This window comes from Condylostylus longicornis, unplaced genomic scaffold (genome assembly GCF_029603195.1).
Source record: "Condylostylus longicornis isolate FDR11 unplaced genomic scaffold, ASM2960319v2 ptg000034l, whole genome shotgun sequence".
NCBI lineage: Eukaryota > Metazoa > Arthropoda > Insecta > Diptera > Dolichopodidae > Condylostylus > Condylostylus longicornis.
Window position 1 is genome coordinate 1097898 of NW_026578003.1, and position 18783 is coordinate 1116680.

The 18783-nt window shown below is 23.6% G+C and overlaps 1 protein-coding gene across 1 annotated transcript; it reads left to right on the forward strand.

Annotated features, from left to right (window-relative positions):
• The first annotated feature begins 13833 nt into the window (after positions 1 to 13833).
• LOC129608744 (ionotropic receptor 40a) lies at positions 13834 to 17993 on the forward strand. Its single transcript, XM_055520419.1, has 11 exons — positions 13834 to 13933; positions 14848 to 15192; positions 15565 to 15589; positions 15727 to 15895; positions 15961 to 16257; positions 16326 to 16755; positions 16814 to 16978; positions 17059 to 17123; positions 17281 to 17461; positions 17522 to 17618; positions 17720 to 17993. Exons 1-11 carry the CDS (start codon positions 13834 to 13836, stop codon positions 17991 to 17993), a joined length of 2148 nt encoding a protein of 715 aa, XP_055376394.1.
• Positions 17994 to 18783: the final 790 nt, after the last annotated feature.

Genomic DNA, 18783 nt, shown 5'->3' on the forward strand with positions numbered 1-18783 from the left:
ATTACAATATTGAGTAATTTTATTAATTCCAGTGTAAATGTAACCAATCGGTAGCAATTTCAAAGTTTAATCGAGTTCATAAACAGAAAATTCATTTTCTTAATTTGTTTTTCATCACTTTTACCTTCATACTTTTGCTTTATTACTATTTTACTATTACTTTATTTACTATTTTTTATTTATACTTTCTTTTGTCACCAATTTATTTAAAAACAATTGGCAATTGCGACGTAGAACAAAAATGTGACCGTTATAAAAGTGATGCGTCTATTAGATAATAAGGTTAATTATTAATAAATGAGCAATATCTACGACAGATTTGTTTAAGTAAATTTTGTAGAGTATATTCCTTAGAGTTATTTAATTATGAATCTATATACATACATATTATGATGCTCCATTGAAATATATGCATATATACTGATATAAGTTTTAGATCTCGTTCAACACTTATTCATTTTGCAAGTTCTATTTTAAGTAATACAACTGTTTTTAATTAAATATTCTCTTTCTCTTTCATTGAACCTTCTTTTTCACCACTGAAAGGCTTTCTTACGTTATAGACTTTGCTTTATTCATGAATAAAATGAGACAAGATAAAAATTAATTATAAATTATTTCAATGGCTAATTAACAATTATATTTAGCTTTTAAATTAATTAAATTTTGTATTTTGTTTGTTTTTTGCAATTAAATATAATTTGGACACTCCCGTTTCTATGTCATCATATTCTTCCAAATATACGTATAGATAATATGTACGTACTCCCATAGAATGCATTTGTATATACAAAAAATTTTATTTTGTTCATTAAAATTTTTCAATTTTTCTTTTTCTATTTAATAATACCATTCCTAAAAATGAAAATATTTCTTTAAAACTAATTAATTTTAATTAATTACTTACTTTTTTTTTAATTACTAAAACAAGAAGGATAACAACAGAACAAAAACGATTTAAACAAAAATAAAAAAAAAAAGGAGAAAAATAAAATTTTAAATTCACCAACATGAAACATAACTTTTTTTAATTTTTATCCTCTTCTAAGAATTTGAATGAAAATATGCACTAAATACAAAAAAAAAAAACAAAAAATCAGATGAAAAACAAGAAAAGAGGAAAAACAAAAATGAGGAATTCAGAATTTGCTTTTACATGAATATTTAGTACCTTTTAACAAAATATCATTAGCTTACGAGAAAAAAAAAAAAACAATACAAACAAAATAACTTGTGGGTATATATAAAACCTTGTATCTGCATTTATACAGTCGAACATGCTTAAATGCAACACGCATATATAAAGACAATTTTTTTTATGTGCATAAAATATTTATGCTTACATGAAATTTCTCTAATTGTTAGTACTATTTGCAACTCATTTAACAGTAAAATACTTAATACTTAAAAATGACAATTTGCTCTTTATTTGTTACAAATGGTTTTACTTATAAACACCAATTATTGTATTACTTTTAAAGCACAAAGATTTTCGATGAAAAGCACAAAATTTTATTTGACATATTGTGAGTCATCTGGCGTAAGATGTAGAAAATATAAATTAATGTTTAATATTATAACACAAAAATTATATATATGAGGAAAAATTGTGAACAAAAGGCATATAAGCGCGTTCGACTGTGCACACAATTTTTAAATTTCATACAAAAACTATAAATAAAATTATATATAATTAAGTCCTATGGTTATGTATGTAAAGATAAAATAATGAAATATTTGTGCGAACATGTATAATAGTAAGTAAGTTTATAATATTATATTTTGTGTATATAAAAATATAATAACAGTTGAGTTGAAAATTATGCTTCTCAAGAGTACTTGAATTAATTAATTATCTCTCTGTTTTATTTATATGGAAACTTTTTTTTTTCTTTATTTTTTCTTTTTATACTATTTACTTTAAAACATATTCTATTTGTATGTGCATACATACATATATATAAAAACAAAGAAAATTAATTAGAGAGGCAATTAAAATTTTTAACTATATGCATACATACATATATGTATATATGTATAAGAATGTATATAAATATTTGTTAATATTTTCATTATATATTTTAAAATATTATAAATTAAATTATATGAATAGGATTGTATAATAAATAAATTGTATATATGTTAGAATGGATGCTAATATACATTAATTCATGTATCATAGTATGTTAACATTTATTACAAAAATTTATTCCAGTAGTGTACCTATATAAAATATATTATATTGAAATGTTGCAAAATTATCCAATTATTACACCATATTATAAATTTTTTATCTCCTAATTACAATGCACATTTATACACATTATATTTATGTCCAATAAAGAGGTTGACTGCTTCTCGATTATTTGTTAGTATCATAGTAATAAAATAAATTTAAATCAAACCATCAAAAAGAAATAAGGAACATTTTTCTTAAGAGTAATGGGGCCATAAATCACAATGAAATATCAATAGACCTTTCAAATAAACTGTTATATTTAATTAGTTTTTCTTAAATTTTTCAAAATAATTAAAATTTTGAAATAAAATAAATTTTCTTGTTGCAACTCAGAATATTTTCAAATTTTAAGAATGTTATGGGTACTATGTTGAATAATAATAATATTACGTTAGAACAAAATTTAGTTCTATTCCAAAATTATTGTATTCACCAAATTTTGCAAAACACTGTCAATTTTTTACTACTTATGTCTTCAACATTAAGCTTAAAAGCAAGAATGTAACACTAACTTCTAAAAATATATTTCTTCTGGCCTTAAATGAATTTTTAAACAATTTTATTAAATATTTTTTATTTAACGTCCTTTTAAATAAAGTTGGATCAAACCAATTGTCCGTAAAATAGAGCTTTTCTCTTGAGCATGTGAGCAAAACAGTTTTTAAAATCAAACAATAATTATTTAAATTGAATTTACATATATACCAAATAATTCATATACTAAATTCATATACCAAAATATATCAATTTATTGCATAGATTTAGGGCAAGCAAAAAAAATTGAGAGCGGTTTTAAGTATTATGGTCGAATTAAAGGGCTAATTACGCTAGTTAACAAAAAAAAATAATTATATATTTTGATGGCATGGCATTTACCACCAAGGTTTTTTTGAGGTGAAAACTTGGAAGTTGGAGGTGAAAAAAATTTTATATTGTTATAAGAAAATCATAATATACTAGTAGCATATAGTTTTTTTTAGCCAGACTTAAGGTTATGTAAATCATGCATTTGGAAATCATTATTACGGGACGCTCAAATCTAAAACTTTATTTTACTTTACAAAACATTAATTTGAAATGTCAAGGGCTTTAAAGTCTCGGTTGACCTTAAACAAATTTGTTGACAAAAGAAAATTTTCATCAAATGAATTTTTTAATATTTTATAATTTTATTAGAATATGTTCGAATTTTGAACTTTTAGAAGTATGTCATTTATTTTGTGGCCGCATAGAGGTGAATTTATTAAATAAAAATTCTGAGAGTGCAATGAGTGAGAGTGTAATCGCAACGATCAGCATTAATAGAATTAATGTCTTGTCCCTATAAAATTTTATTGTGTGTGTATAAACTCTTAATAGAATTCAAAAACAAAAAAATTTTAATTGAATTTTAAAAAACAAAAAAATTTTAATTGAAATTAGTGTTATTTTATTGAGATTGTCATCATGTGGTTTAAAAATTATTTTATCTTGTAAAAATTTTTAAAAATTAAACAAAAACAAAAATTAATTTAATATTAAAAAATAATTTAACGTTGCGTAAGATTTTTATTTTATTTTTTACAAATAGTACGCTTGACTAATTTCAATTCAAATTCTAATTTAAAAAAAAAATTTCTTTTACAATTATTTAATATTTTTTTTTTTGTGTTATACATTGCAATATATATGTAATGCATAAATGGAAAAAAGGACCAGAAAAAAAAATCTTTAAAATAAAAATTTATTTAAATATTTTAAAATAGAGAAAAAAAAAGTATGTAGGGAAAAAAATATTTGTAATATCCTTATTGAGATTTGCTTTGTACCTATACATTTTTTTTTTTGCAAATTTTTTATTGTTTTTGTTATATTTTAAAATGCTTGACAATTCCACATATGTATGTAAAATAATATCAAATTTTCACAAAATGTCCACAAAAGATTCAATTAAAATATCAATTAAAAAGAATCAAAAATGATTGAATTCTTGAATAAACTAATCTAGAAAGTACAATACAAAAATCAATTAATTTGCAACAAGAATTTTTTTTTTTTTGGTTTTATTTTATTGGTTCTTTTATATGTAAATGTATATCTATTATATTACGAGCATATACCCATATACATGTGTGATATATATGTGATATATTACAATTTCCGAATGTACACATATATGTTCATATAATAGCACTTTAGGCATCAAGTCCTTCAACACTCTATTATAGAATAATTTATCCATATATATCCATATGAGTGTATGTACGTGCGTATACCATTTTAACTTTAATAGAATATACACAAATTTTACAAGATATATGTACATATTTATTTATCTATATATATACGATAAATTCAATATATTTTGTACGTTGTTGTATAATAATATAAATGTAAAATTTTACAAAATTTCAATTTGAATATTTCAATAAATATTCAAATTTATATATCAATATATATATACACATATTATGTAAATACATAATATCCGTATTTGTAGTTTTACACGTGGTATATATAAATATATATGTGTATATATACATAATATCTATATATAATAATCATTTATGTACATATTATTCTATATATATATGTATGTATATGTATTTATGACCAATTTACCAACATCATTTACCTATGATGTGGTATGGTAACTCCATTACCATTATTTGCAAAAAGGAAAGAAGCAAAACAAAAAAAAAAAAAGAATTACAAAAAGAAACCAAAAAACCTAAGGTACTTACAATCATATATAAAAAATTTATAATAATGGTAGGTACCATATTAATTGTTTTATTTTAACAGGGTGTATAAATATTAGAACGCATAATGTTTTATAACGCATGTACAGTCCTTATAAATTATATTTAATAATTTGACCTGGTGATGAAAATGGTTTTCGTTAAATTTATTTTTAACATCTTTACTTTAAACAAATTTCTGAGCTTTAAATTTCATAATGTTATAATCCAAAACCATTAAATATTTTCTAAATTTGTCCAGAATAATAAGGCAATATTACTAAATTCGTTTGTGTAAAATTTCAGTATTATACAATGACCTTTAATCAAATAGAGTTTTCGGATTAACTATTATTAGAAAATTTCGAAAACTAAGTGAACTTACTACGATTAGTTTTTGAGTTATCACTGGTACGAGGTGGAGTGTTAAATTTAAAACACTATTCAAACTTAGACTGTCTATATATATTGGTATAAAAATGAAGTATAGCGTATCAAACAACTTAGATTTCCAGATGACGAGCTGTATTAGACGGCTTATAACTCCGCTAATTCAAGTTTATAAATGAGACATAAAAGGGGAAAATTTTCAGAAATAGGTCTGTTATAACAATTTACAAATTTCGAATTTGGGCTGAAATGAAATATTTTTACGGAAAATTTCAACACTTAACTTAAAAAACTTAAAATGGGTCTAATGTGGATTTAAAATTTTTTTAATCTGAAAGGTTATAATTATTTCTACTTTAAAAACTTTAGTAATTTCATTTAATTTAAGAAACAGGAAGCTTCTATATAGAGAATTTGTATTTTCAATAGTGTTGAATTAACTCATATAAGTTATTGTCATGATAGTGTTTCCACTTAAAATCACTGAAGCCGTTTTTATTATATAAGAAAAATAGTGAAAGTTTCAAAAAAAATTTTTCGAAATTGCATTTGATCGGAAAATTATTCGAAAAGCATCCTATCTCTTCGCATAAATTAATTGTGAATTTTTGTATCATTTCTAGGATAAAAAAAAAAGTTTTCTGATTTTCTTTTTTCATTTTTATAGTTTTGTTTTGTATGCACATTTAAGCATGTTTAAATTTATCACATATGACGATACAGAAATTTTTGTACCCAAAAATTTTTCTTTTGTCTTATTTTTTTTTTTTTAATAGTTTCCCGATACACTATTTCTGTACACACAATTCTCAAATATACATACATCAGTATGAATAACTGTTTAACTATTATAAAAATTGTATATAATTGTACATACATTCATACATAAATACATTTGCATAATATTGTATACATATATATGTACATGACTGGGTATAGAATTTTATAGGTATACGTATATTTGTGTTTATATATATTTTATCAAGGATAAGTAATTTGACGGCTTTGTAGCTCACTCCTGGCCAACATTTATTTTTAATTTAAAATCCAATTAACGAGAACAACTCTCTGGTCCCTCTATTATGTACCCTCCTTAAATGAAAAATAACATATTCGAAAGAAGAAAGAAAGCAAAACAAAACAAAACAAGATACACTCAGAAAAACTAAAAAAAAAAACGAATATAGTAAAAGAAGAAACAATTTAGACTGCAATAGCAGTTTCAATAATTGAAATAAAAAAAAAAATGAAAAAACAAAACAAAAAAGTATCCTTTTTTTTCATTTCTTGTTTCTTTCATTCAATCTATTTTTGTATATGTTTTTGCACATTTGCGAGGCAAAAAGTGCTCTAAAATAGGAAAATTGTTTTTACCTTAATTTGGGTCCCAAAAAAAATTTGTTCTCTTTTTTTTTTATATCAATTTTTTTTTTTTTGGGATTGTATACATATTTTATGTATTTACATATGTACATATTATAATGTCCATGGTTATTAATGTGTTTGTATATATACAAATGTATATACATGTGTATAAGAGGTATTATGGTGATATATTCATAAATATATGTTTAACTATTGTATCAAACAGGTAGGTGAGATAATTGCAATTTTGTAACAAGCTATAAACATAAAAAATATACTTGTAGTATACTCGTATATGAGTGTGTGTGTTATCACTTTAATGAATAGGTGCTTATGTGAATATAAATTCTTTATGCATATATGTATGTATATATATGTTATAAAAGTAACTTGGGGGAATTTAATAAAGAATTAATTTTTTATTTCAATTTTCACAGAATATAATGTTTTTGTTTTTTCTTTTTCGTATTTCTGTAATTATTTATGGGTTTTATTAATTTGAATATTTCATAAATTTTTCGGTTTTTTAAATGGTGCATATTGAGTTTTTGATAATGGAATTATTATATATTTTTTGCTTTATCTGTTTCTTATATACTCCGGAATAGATTAATGAAATTGATTATAATTGTATATACAAAATTCAGGGCACACATATACATATATGTCCAATGAATATGATAATCTGTTCCTTAAGGATATAAAATCAGGAAAATATGTAATTTAATTTTTTTTATTTTTTTTTTTGGTTTTTATAATGGAATAGAAAATTATTATTAGGTATGAAGTTTTGTTTTCTAATTGTTTTGTAATGTTGTTGATAACTTGTGTATGCAATTGTCAAATATATGAGGTGGTATGATATGAAGAAATTTTATATGTATATTTATATGCATGTGGTGAATTGTAGGAATACAGGAAGTAAATTCAGGTATCTTTGTATTTTTGGAATATGCAAGTATGTTTTGCATAAAATGTGTGAATTATTTGCATGAATAAAAAATAATTTTTCATAATTTATTTTATATACAGTAGGACCTCTATAATACGAGTTAGCATTTCGCAAAAAAATTAGTTGGTGTTAAAAAGAAATTAACGTTAATCGGTATGCAAAAATTTTATTAATTTTGTGTTATAGAGGCAATTGTCAACAAAATTTCGTTAGAATTATTCCTGTTATAGAGGTTTTATGTTAAGGGTTCACAAATCCAAAAAAAAAATACGTATTAGGAAACACAGTTTGTGTTAACTTTTTGAGTGCACATTTATTTTTTAGGGACATTGAGTGCACACATGTACAGTTTTGTCTCTTGTCCTTAAATTTGCCAAAAAAGAGCTTAAATTTTTTATTTTTTAATATCTCTGTGTAATAAAAAAACTTACAGCTTCTTATATTTTCAAATTTTTTCTATTCGCTTTTGAGAGTTGAACGTAAACTAATTAGATAATTTACAAACGGTCTCATTTTTAATATATTGCTAGACAAAAGTGTAGTATATGTGCGCTCAAATGGTTAAGAAGGATTTTATTTAACGAGAGGTCGTGCTATAGGTGATTGTAGTTTGATTTCATACGCACCTAGTTTATAATAGATTATTAATATCCTGTTTTTTTTTTTAACCTGCCAATAAAAGAAAGATTTAATTCCGGAAAAAATTGATTAAAATTTTATTCAATCATGACATAAAATTTGGTTGACACCTAGAATATCTTATCAGTCTATTCTTTTAGTGGAAATGGAAACCAATAAATGTTAATAATTTTGTGACAAAGCTATAGAATTTTCAAAATCTCAATTTTTTAGGATGACGTTTTGAGTGTGATTCTTCAATTTCTTTAAAACTTTTTGAAGCCATAAAAATTTGATAGTTTTTAATATATAATTAATTTCAAATGGAGCCAAAATTAGATTATTAGATTTTACAGAATAACCCCAGAAATATGTAGATCATTTTAAAACTTATAGGTAATTGGAATTACAATTACAAATATGCAAACTTTCACGCAATTGAAAAAAAAATGTTCTTAAATCATTTTTTTCATAAAAATACAAAAAAAATGCGGCATATTAAAATTTAAAAACAGTAAAAACTTTGTTATTACCTTTACAGATATGTCTATGTATATATTATTTAAACATTCATATATACATGTACATATATATAATAAGGCAATATAATTAAAAATATAAAAGTAAATCCTTGTTCCAATTAAACCTGTAGTGATAATTAATTATTAATTAAATATAAAATTAAAAGATATTTTTTTTTTTTACTATTTTATTACCGAGAGAGTAATTGAGCTTTCGTTTAATCTTATACATTCACCATATTACAATGTAATAATATACAGATACAATACCTATGTGTATGTATAACAGTATATTATATGAATATTATATATTGATAACAGTGGTTATGAATGTTATTATTATTGCTCTACATTGTAATAAAAATAATATTAAATATTTTATTACAAAATATTTAATACATATACATATATACATAAATATGTACATTTATATTCGTATACACAATAAAAGTCAAAGGAGTAAAAAGGGGAAGGATTAAAATGTAGAAAAAGGAACAAAACACAATATAACAATAATGAAAGAAATTTTTTAAAAGATAAAGTGAAAAAATTTAACTTATTACTTTATAAGTACAGTGTGAGTGCTTACATACGTATATCCGGAATATTATACGAACATATAAACATCTGTTGTATAAATATATATATATATATAAGATATGTGCATATAAATAAAGAGAATGTTAATATAAGTATTCATTTAATTATTTTTACCCTATTATATTCTGATTTATAGCAATTTGTATCATATTTTAAACGTGAATCTTTAATAAAAAAAAATAACAATAGCAGATTCGGAAAATAGAATGAAATTTATTTGATCGAAAACAATATTCTTCAATTGAAAAAATGTCCGTACATTGCTTTATTCGAACAATTAAATTAAATTATTTTAAGAATCTCTCAATCTTCAGGGGCAGAAAATTATTCCATTTCCATTTAGATTTAGACAAAAATTTCGAACAATGCCTAAAAGAACGCCCTTATAAGAAATTCAAAATACTGGGTGAAAATTACAAGTAAAATTTTTTTCTAAGTCATATTTAAATATAAATAAAACTCGGGTGCAGTTCGGGTGCAGGGGTAAATGTAAATTTTTTACTTCTTTCATCAGAGTTTCGGAACAATACCTGTCGAACAATCGATTCAAATGAACGCCATAAAAAATACATAATTTTTAAAATAGAATTTTTAATTTTTCATTACTTAGACATTATTTCGTTTTGAGATGGCCCACAAGTCAGTCGGTGTTACCTATACGATATTTCACAAGTGATTTTAGGCACCTTGTTTACAAGAATCTACAAGTTGTTTGTTGCATCTTACTTTCTTTTTTACTTATTCATCAAAGTAATTATTTTTTATAAAAAATAGATAATTTATTGTATTTAATATTTCAAGCTTATGTTGAATGGTTATGCAATAAATTTAAAAATAAATAATTGGCAATTTTTATAATTAACATTTTCTAATATAACAAAAATATTTTTCTAAAATTTTATTCATTTTCTCTTCAATTTTCTTCTCATTATTATTTTAATACGAACATACAATTTTTTTTTGCATCATCCACCCACAATATTAATTTCCTCTATTATACCTATATGTATAGAACAATTTGATGAATGGATGTATGTATACCTAAATAATAAACGAGTAAAAAAAGTATTTTATATTAAATTATATTGGATATTTATCAAATGAAAACATTGGGAGTATTTTTAATTAGTTTACTAAATAATTTTTGAAATACAGAAAGCTAATTAAATTTTAAATCGCAATAGGTTTAATAATAATTAACAGTGAGGACAAAAAACAATTTATTTTAATTCCAATGGTAATTTTTATGTACGTATACAATTGTATGTGTTTGTATATACATATGTATGATAAAATTTATTATTTCTAAAATATACATACGCACAAATTCGTATACATAAATAAATTACAATTGATATTAAAATTCGTTTGGTTTTTTTTTTCATATTTATATTTTAAGATTCTTGTTAATAAAATTTTTATAAATATTTTTCGAAATATTTACATTGTATTTTTGTATTATTAAATTGAATATCACCTGCTTTTTAATATTAGTTTAAGAATTTTCAACATTAATTTGTTTATTAAATTCGAAAATGATGATAAAATCATGATAAAATTGATTATGAATTCAAAATATGAAAATGTTGTTAAATTTTTTTTTGGTAAATATGAGGCATATGAATTCAATTTATTTTTGATATCTTGTGAACTTTATAATTATCTCAAAATTTATTGTATTTTTTTTTTAATTGTCTTTATAGATTCTGATTTTTATACCCGTACGAGGGTATGTTCGAAGGACATAATAAATTTGCCTTACCATTTGTAACGCTTAGAAATAAAGGTCTAAGATATAGACAGAAGTCTATGCTTTTGATCTGAGTCGAATTCTGAGTCGATTTAAACATCTTTGTCCATCTTCCCATCTGCCCATCCGTCACAACAATAACTCAAAAATTAATTGAGGTAAGTTCACTAAATTTTCACAAAGAATTTATTATAATAAATTACGAACTCTATTTATCAATTAGATATGATGGTAGCGGATATCTGTCCCCCAACCTTAAAAGCCATCTGGCTATATCTCAGAAGCTATTTAAACTAGAACATTAAATTTTCGGATAAACAAATATATTAATAGGGCTGTTATGTGCGATAGAAGTTATTGAAATTTTTTGACTCCTTGTGATAGCTACCATAAAAAAGCAAATATTTTATAAGGGCTCCTATGTATATTTGATAAGACTTGTTGGTAACTGCTATAAAACTTTGAAAGTCATTTGATCGTATATTATGGAAACTATTGAAATTGCAACTGCTGTAATTTTGCATAAACAAATAATAAACCATGGGTACCTATGGGATAGTGTGGCAATTGACACACAGCACTTTAAATCATTCACTCATACGGGTTTCACAGAGTTGTTATGAACCACAAAATAACTCATAAAAACCTCAGAGTCTGTTTCACTTTGAATCAACTGTTCTCTATAAAATTTGCTGGAGAGAAAGTTAGAAGTAAATATACTCAAATTAAAATGATTACAGAAGAGAAGAAACGAAAAAACATACTGCTTAGTAGAATTTATATTACATTATGCTTATATTGTACCCTTTTATATTGTTGTTGTTAAAACTATACCAAAATTAATTTTCAAAGTTATAAATTTCTTTATTTCAACATACAATCTAATCTCTGAGAACATTTAAGAAAAAAAAACTATTTTTTAATAATTCAACTATAATTTTCTTTGCGAGATCTTTAATTACCTTCATACAAAACCAAAATTTTGTTATATGTATAAGAATCCTCAATGCAATAAAGAAAAATAAAATCAAAACCAAAAATCTTAAAAATTCTACCAAGGTAAAAATTTAAATGTTACCTTAAAAAACAAAAATAATAATTCTAATATACTTTCTTTTTATTTCTAATGGTAATTAAACTCAATTATAACCGTAAATAAATACGTGCAAAAGTATTATGAAAATTAACTTTTAATTAATCCTTTTAAAAACGCAAACACTCAAAAATTATTATGTATACACCCCGTAGACTCATATAAACTATATAAGAATCGCGCGAAGAATAAAAACACGAAAAGAAAAACAAAAATCTTAAGAAAATTATTTAGGAAAAAAGTCCTTAAATTTTTGTTTGTGTATATAACATACACAACACATGTACGAGTATGCATTTGTGTATGCATTTACATATATGAAGAAATTTCAAGCAAAATATGTAGTAAATAATGAGTTGTACTTAGAAAATGTTATTTAGAAAATTATAAAGGAAAATACAACAAAAAAGTTTTTTTTTTTAATAAGCAGAATTGCTCTGAAGAACAAACAAAACAAAAAATAAAAATATGAAAATTTGCATTCTTAAATTTCACTAAAAAAAAAAAGTTAAAATAGAAATAAGAAGGTGTAATGAAAAATTCCCCACACAATGTACAAATATTGTGTGTATGTGAAAGAAAATAAAAAATACCATAAGAAAATAAATAATGGTATTTAAGAAAATATATAAGCAATTAAATAAAATAATGAATGCAGAAAATTAAAGAGACGTCTTGTATATAATTAAAATCAACAATATTAGAAATTAGTTGTTAAAGAAGTTTTTTAGTTTTCGGTTTTTGATTTTAAAATTTTTTTATTTCAATTCAAATAATTTTTCATTTCCTTTGTTCTTTTAGAAAGTAGCAATTTCTGTAAATATTATGTAAACGTATATAAGTGTGTGTAGAAATTTTCCCGTATAAGTGTGTATAGAAATTTTCTTTTTAAATGTGAATTGTTTTCTTTTTTATTAACTCAAATTTAATATTCAGAAAAATAAGCATTTAATTTATACAAAGGGAATTTTTAAAATTCCATTAAAAATTAAAAGCTAAAATATATTTTATGATACTCTTATCAAATTAATATACACACAATCATCTCTGGATAAATGTGCCGCTTGATTTTTTAAAAAAAACTTTAATGCAATTAAACGGGAAATACATTTATGAAAACCTCGCTTAAGTGAATAGAATAGAATTTTATTAGGACAACTTTTTTAGTTCATCAAATAACCGGGAAAATTTGCATGCATTTTTAGTTGAGAGTACTAAAATTTTGGACGCAATAAAGTGAAAGTTTCAAATGGGACGCATTTAAATGCAAAGTCTTTAGTATATTTTCTAAAAATAAATTTGCATTTTGTTGCGAATACAATTGAGGAGGATTGTAATCAGAGTTGCCATTTAATTAGCCAAATTTTTAAATAAAGGGCCAAATTTAAGCAATACTAGATGTAAAATACATATTCGTAGTACAATCTCAAATTTACTTCAAATTTTAGCTTTTTATTTAAAATTTAACATTATAGATTACGGAGTTGGTGTACTGTATAAAATTTGGAAAATTTTCACGATATGAGCCAAATACGACTAATTATGTCGTGGAGTCAAAATGATTTTAGGCAAAAAAAAAACAATAATGGACTGTAGGGCTAAAATTATTTTGAACAAAAAAAATGAGCCATGCTTGAACCATTTGGGTCAAAGTGGCAACACTGAGTGCAATTATTTAGAACAACGTATATTTCTTTTCCATCAATATATAGGAAAATAATTTTATAATTTTAAGATTTCATCTAACGAGTGTTCGCGATCTAATAATATTTTCGAAACAGAACAACAGAATGAATAGAAAATTTTCGAAAAACTACACTCGGAATGTTAAATTAAAACAAGCTCGCTATAAAAACATATGATTACCCTATTTCTTCTGCCCCATTTTGCAAAACAAAATTAAAAATTTTGTTTTTATTAAAAACCGTGTTATTTCAACAATATTGTGTTATTTCAATAATCTGAGATTATTTAAGTGTATTCAGCTGATTTATGCACTGATCAGGCTCAGTTAACAAATTTTGATTAATAATTTAATTCCTTAAATAAAATTTTCAACTTACAATATAATTTATATGAGGCATAGTATTTAAAAAATTTAATTGGAATCCAATTATTACTAATTCACATTTATTTTTCAAGAACCAAATTGTAATTCAATTAAAATCAAAAATACTTTTAAAAATAATTGAATTTTAATTGCTACACTTTCTAAGGTTATTGGCATATAAATTGCTGACAAGTTATTCATGCTGTCATAGACCTCAATTTTTATAATAATTTTGAATTTTTAATACAAAGAGTGCGTGCTTTCATTATAATATTTTTTGATTCCTAAACAATTTTTTTGATACTATATTCGATTAGTCCTTTTTACGATTTCATAAGGAAAGGATTTTAACAAATTTATTGAAAAAAAATGATTTTAATTTTAAAATTCTCTTTCATATTTATATTTTGCCATTGCATAATTGCAATTCAAAAGTTTACTTTGCAAAACGAAGTTTCTGTTGTAGCTCTTGGTACCTATACATTATAAAATACTGATATTTTTTTAATTTATTAATTAAAAATAAAACTACTTTGTAACTATTTTAAGGACTTTCCGAAATAATAAATGGTTTGAATCCAAAATATTTAGTAATATTTTGTCAAAATTATTCACAAAATGAAGATGTTAATGATTTAATTTATGAGATACATAAAATGAATTATCAATCATGTATTTTTTATAATATTACAAAATATTTTCAATTTATTGGTACAACAATTAAATCATCAGTTGAAAGTACAAGTATAATATTTTTAAATCCTGATGGTTTTGTTGAGCTACTACATGAAAATAATTTAGCACATCGTCTTAGTTTATTTGTATTTTATTGGGGTGCTAAAAGTCCACCAAGTGCAAAATATGCAAGATTTGAAGAGCCATTAAGAGTTGTAAGTAAGTAGAAATCAATCAAAAAATTGAAATTATTACCATATTGGTGAAATAAGTAAAATTGTTCAAATTGTTCTGTGGTTACAAGAAACAACTACCTAAATAAGAAGCTATGTGCATAAACCAAAAATTAAACATAATTTACAAAGCCGTAATCGGCTGTTTTTCAAAAATATTTTTTGTTTGTATTTTCTATGAAAATTTCAAAATCCTGAACTTAATCGTAACTTAAGTAAAACTTCAAAAATAGAAAATTAATCAGGATTGAAGCGTGTATATTTGTTTTTCTTTTCTAATTCTAAATATGCACGCTACATATTCCTTATTCTACCGTAAATCTGTTTTTGATTGCTTTTCCAATTTGTTCTATTTCAGTTATAACAAGGCCACGTGAGAAAGCGTAAGTATTTTTAAGTTTAAAATTCGCCAAATAATTTTTAAATTCTTGGCGTTAATAATCAAATTTAATTTTTATTTTTAATTTTATTCACTTAATTCAATACTCGTAATGTACCGAAATATTTTAAATTTTTACAGTTTTCGAGTATTTTACAATCAAGCAGTACCAAGTGGTGTAAGTAGCTTACGTTTAGTTAATTGGTATGATGGTGAAAGTTTAGGTTTAATTAAAACACCACTTTTACCAAGCACATCTTCGGTTTATTCCAAATTTGATGGACGAATATTTAAAATACCAGTAATTCATGTAAATTTCAAAAATATTTTCGATCTTACATACCAAATTATGTTCTTATATCGAATGTATTATAGGCTCCACCATGGTTTTTCATTGATTATAAAACAAATTCTAGTCAAATACCACATTTTACATATCCATCAGAAGATAATAAATTTTGTGCTAATAAAGAACCAGAAATTGTTGAACAAAGTAATATATGTGTTATAGGTGGACGTGATCATAATTTACTTTTGAATTTAGCAAGGAAAATGGATTTTAAAATTCAATATATTGATCCACCTGAAAGAACTCAAGGATCTCCAATTTCACCAGATGAAACAGATATAAGTTTTAATTTTTCAGGTGGCATTGGAATGTTACAGAATAGAGTAGAGTTTTAAAAAAAAATCTGTAAAGAAAAATATGAAATTATTTAAAAAAAAAAAAATATTTTCAGTCTGGCGATATCTTTTTGGGTGATATAAGTCTTAATTGGGAAAGAGGAAAAGCAGTAGAATTTTCATTTTTTACTTTAGCAGATTCAGTAGCTTTTGCTACTCATGCACCAAGACGATTAAATGAAGCACTTGCTATATTAAGACCATTCAAACTTGATGTATGGCCATATTTAATTTTAACAATTATTTTTTCAGGACCAATTTTTTATTGTATTATAAAAATACCGTACTTATGGCAATTCAATAAGAAACCGAAAATATTTAATAAAAAATCTTTTATTCCAATCTACCCGGATTATATTAATGAGATTTCTTATGGAAGAAGGAAAATGAAACGATCAACAATTAAAGAAAAGAAAAGAAATTTACCAAATACCAATTTATTTGGTCATTGTATTTGGTTTACTTTACAACTTTTCTTAAAACAATGTAATTTAGTTTAATAATAATTTAATATTTAAAATTTTTGTTTAATAATTTTATTTAGCATGTTCTGAGCCTCATAATTGCCGTCGCGTGAAATTCTTAACAATTGTTTATTGGATTGCAGCAACATATGTTTTAGCTGATGTTTATTCAGCTCAATTAACATCTCAATTTGCAAGACCTGCACGTGAACCTCCAATTAATACATTAGAGAAATTGGAATATGGTAATTATATTATAATGTTGATTATAGTTTTTATTAGTAAACGATTCCGAATTCTTTTATTGTATTGGTATATCAAACAGCTATGAAATTCGGAGGTTATCAATTGTTTGTTGAAAAAGAAAGTTCAGCGTTGCAATTACTTGAGGTTAGTACAATATTATATTTATGTTTATATAGTAAAAACTATGTAGTCCAGATATAGATGGAAAATTTCTTTTAATTAAGTTAATCGTTTCAATAGAGAAACAATTTGTAATTTTGTAATTCCATTTTTCGATATGAATCACTTCTTTTTATTATAGAATGGAACAGAATTATTTCAAAGGCTTTATAAGTTAATGAAGGGACAACAGGATTCGAGAGGTGATCGAACAGAATTTTTAGTAGATTCGGTTGAAAAAGGAATAGAAAAAATTGTTGATGGTTCACAAAAAGTTATTTTAGGTGGTCGTGAAACATTGTATTTTAATATGAAAAGATATGGTAAAGTTGCATCAAACTTTAATGTTTTTAATTCAAAAAAATATTTTACATTCTTAAAAGGATCAAAAAAATTTCAATTAAGTCAGAAATTATTTACTCGTTATTCGGCAGTTGCTGTACAAAATGGTTGTCCTTATTTAGATAGCATTAATGAAGTGTAAGTGATACTCTGCTTTAGTTAAAATTCATAAAATATAAAATTTTCTTGCAAATTCATTAAAATTAACAAAAAAAAAAAAATCAATTTTTTATTTTTAGATTAATTCATCTTTTTGAAGGTGGTGTTCTCGATAAATTGACTGACATTGAATATGAGGCAATGTCAAAATTATTATCAAAGAATCAAAGTTCTGATCAGATCATAAATGATGAGAACAAAAATGAAAAAAATGATGAATCTTCAATATCATCTGAAGGTGAAAAATCATTTAATATGTTAGATGAAGATGATGTTATTCAACCAATAAATTTAAGAATGTTACAGGGTGCTTTTATTGTTCTAATAATTGGTCATATTTCTGCAGGTAATTAAAAGAAGTTGCAAGTTCTTATTCACTTTAATAGCATTTTTAATATTTTGATATTTTTCAGGTTTTTTATTTATTTTGGAAATTTTAAGTAATACTAATCGTTTCAAATACAATAAGCGGAAATGGAAAAAGAAAATTCGAATATTAATTAAAAGTTTTTTAAAAATTTATTATTCTTTTATAAGAATAATGAGAAAAAAATTACTTAAGATAATGGAAGAATTTTTGTAATTATATGAAAAGAATTTGAAAAGTCATTTTGTTTTTAGAAAACTTAAATTATAATGTAGAATATTTTCGCGGGCAGTGAACAATTACCTGTTAAATTCTAGTTATTTTGTGAAAGGCAGAGAGCTGATTATAAAAGCGATATTTTATTGAATAATCGGCGGAAATTTATTTTTTATACGGGTATTGAATAGTTTAAGTCGATCATATTGACCTCATACAGGAAATAATTAAGTGAATGTTCAAATTCTTCTTTAAATAAGTTGATGTACCGTTTCTCAGCTGAAACTGCACTTTCTCCGGTTTAATATACTCGTATCATCTATATTTTAAGATAAGCAATTATTATTAATTGCGAATTAATTTCGATTAACGTAACGATGCAGCCTCATGTTTTTGAAGGAGCACGATTAGTAGTAATACTGTAATAAGTTTCTGAATTATAAGAATCAGCGGCTAATTTTCATATTGATATAATGTGATTTTCCAAAGTTTATCGATTTCAAATGTCAAGTTAACATAGTAATAGTTGAACTATTTTTGAATTATACCTCTATAAGCTAA

Excerpts from the sequence above, each read along its gene's own strand:
- LOC129608744 (XM_055520419.1), top strand. The coding sequence starts at position 13,834 with ATGGACTGTAGGGCTAAAATTATTTTGAACAAAAAAAATGAGCCATGC. Across the intron at positions 16,756-16,813 it reads ACAACTTTTCTTAAAACAAT|CATGTTCTGAGCCTCATAAT; the intron begins GTAATTTAGTTT and ends AATTTTATTTAG. Across the intron at positions 17,619-17,719 it reads TTAGATAGCATTAATGAAGT|ATTAATTCATCTTTTTGAAG; the intron begins GTAAGTGATACT and ends TTTTATTTTTAG.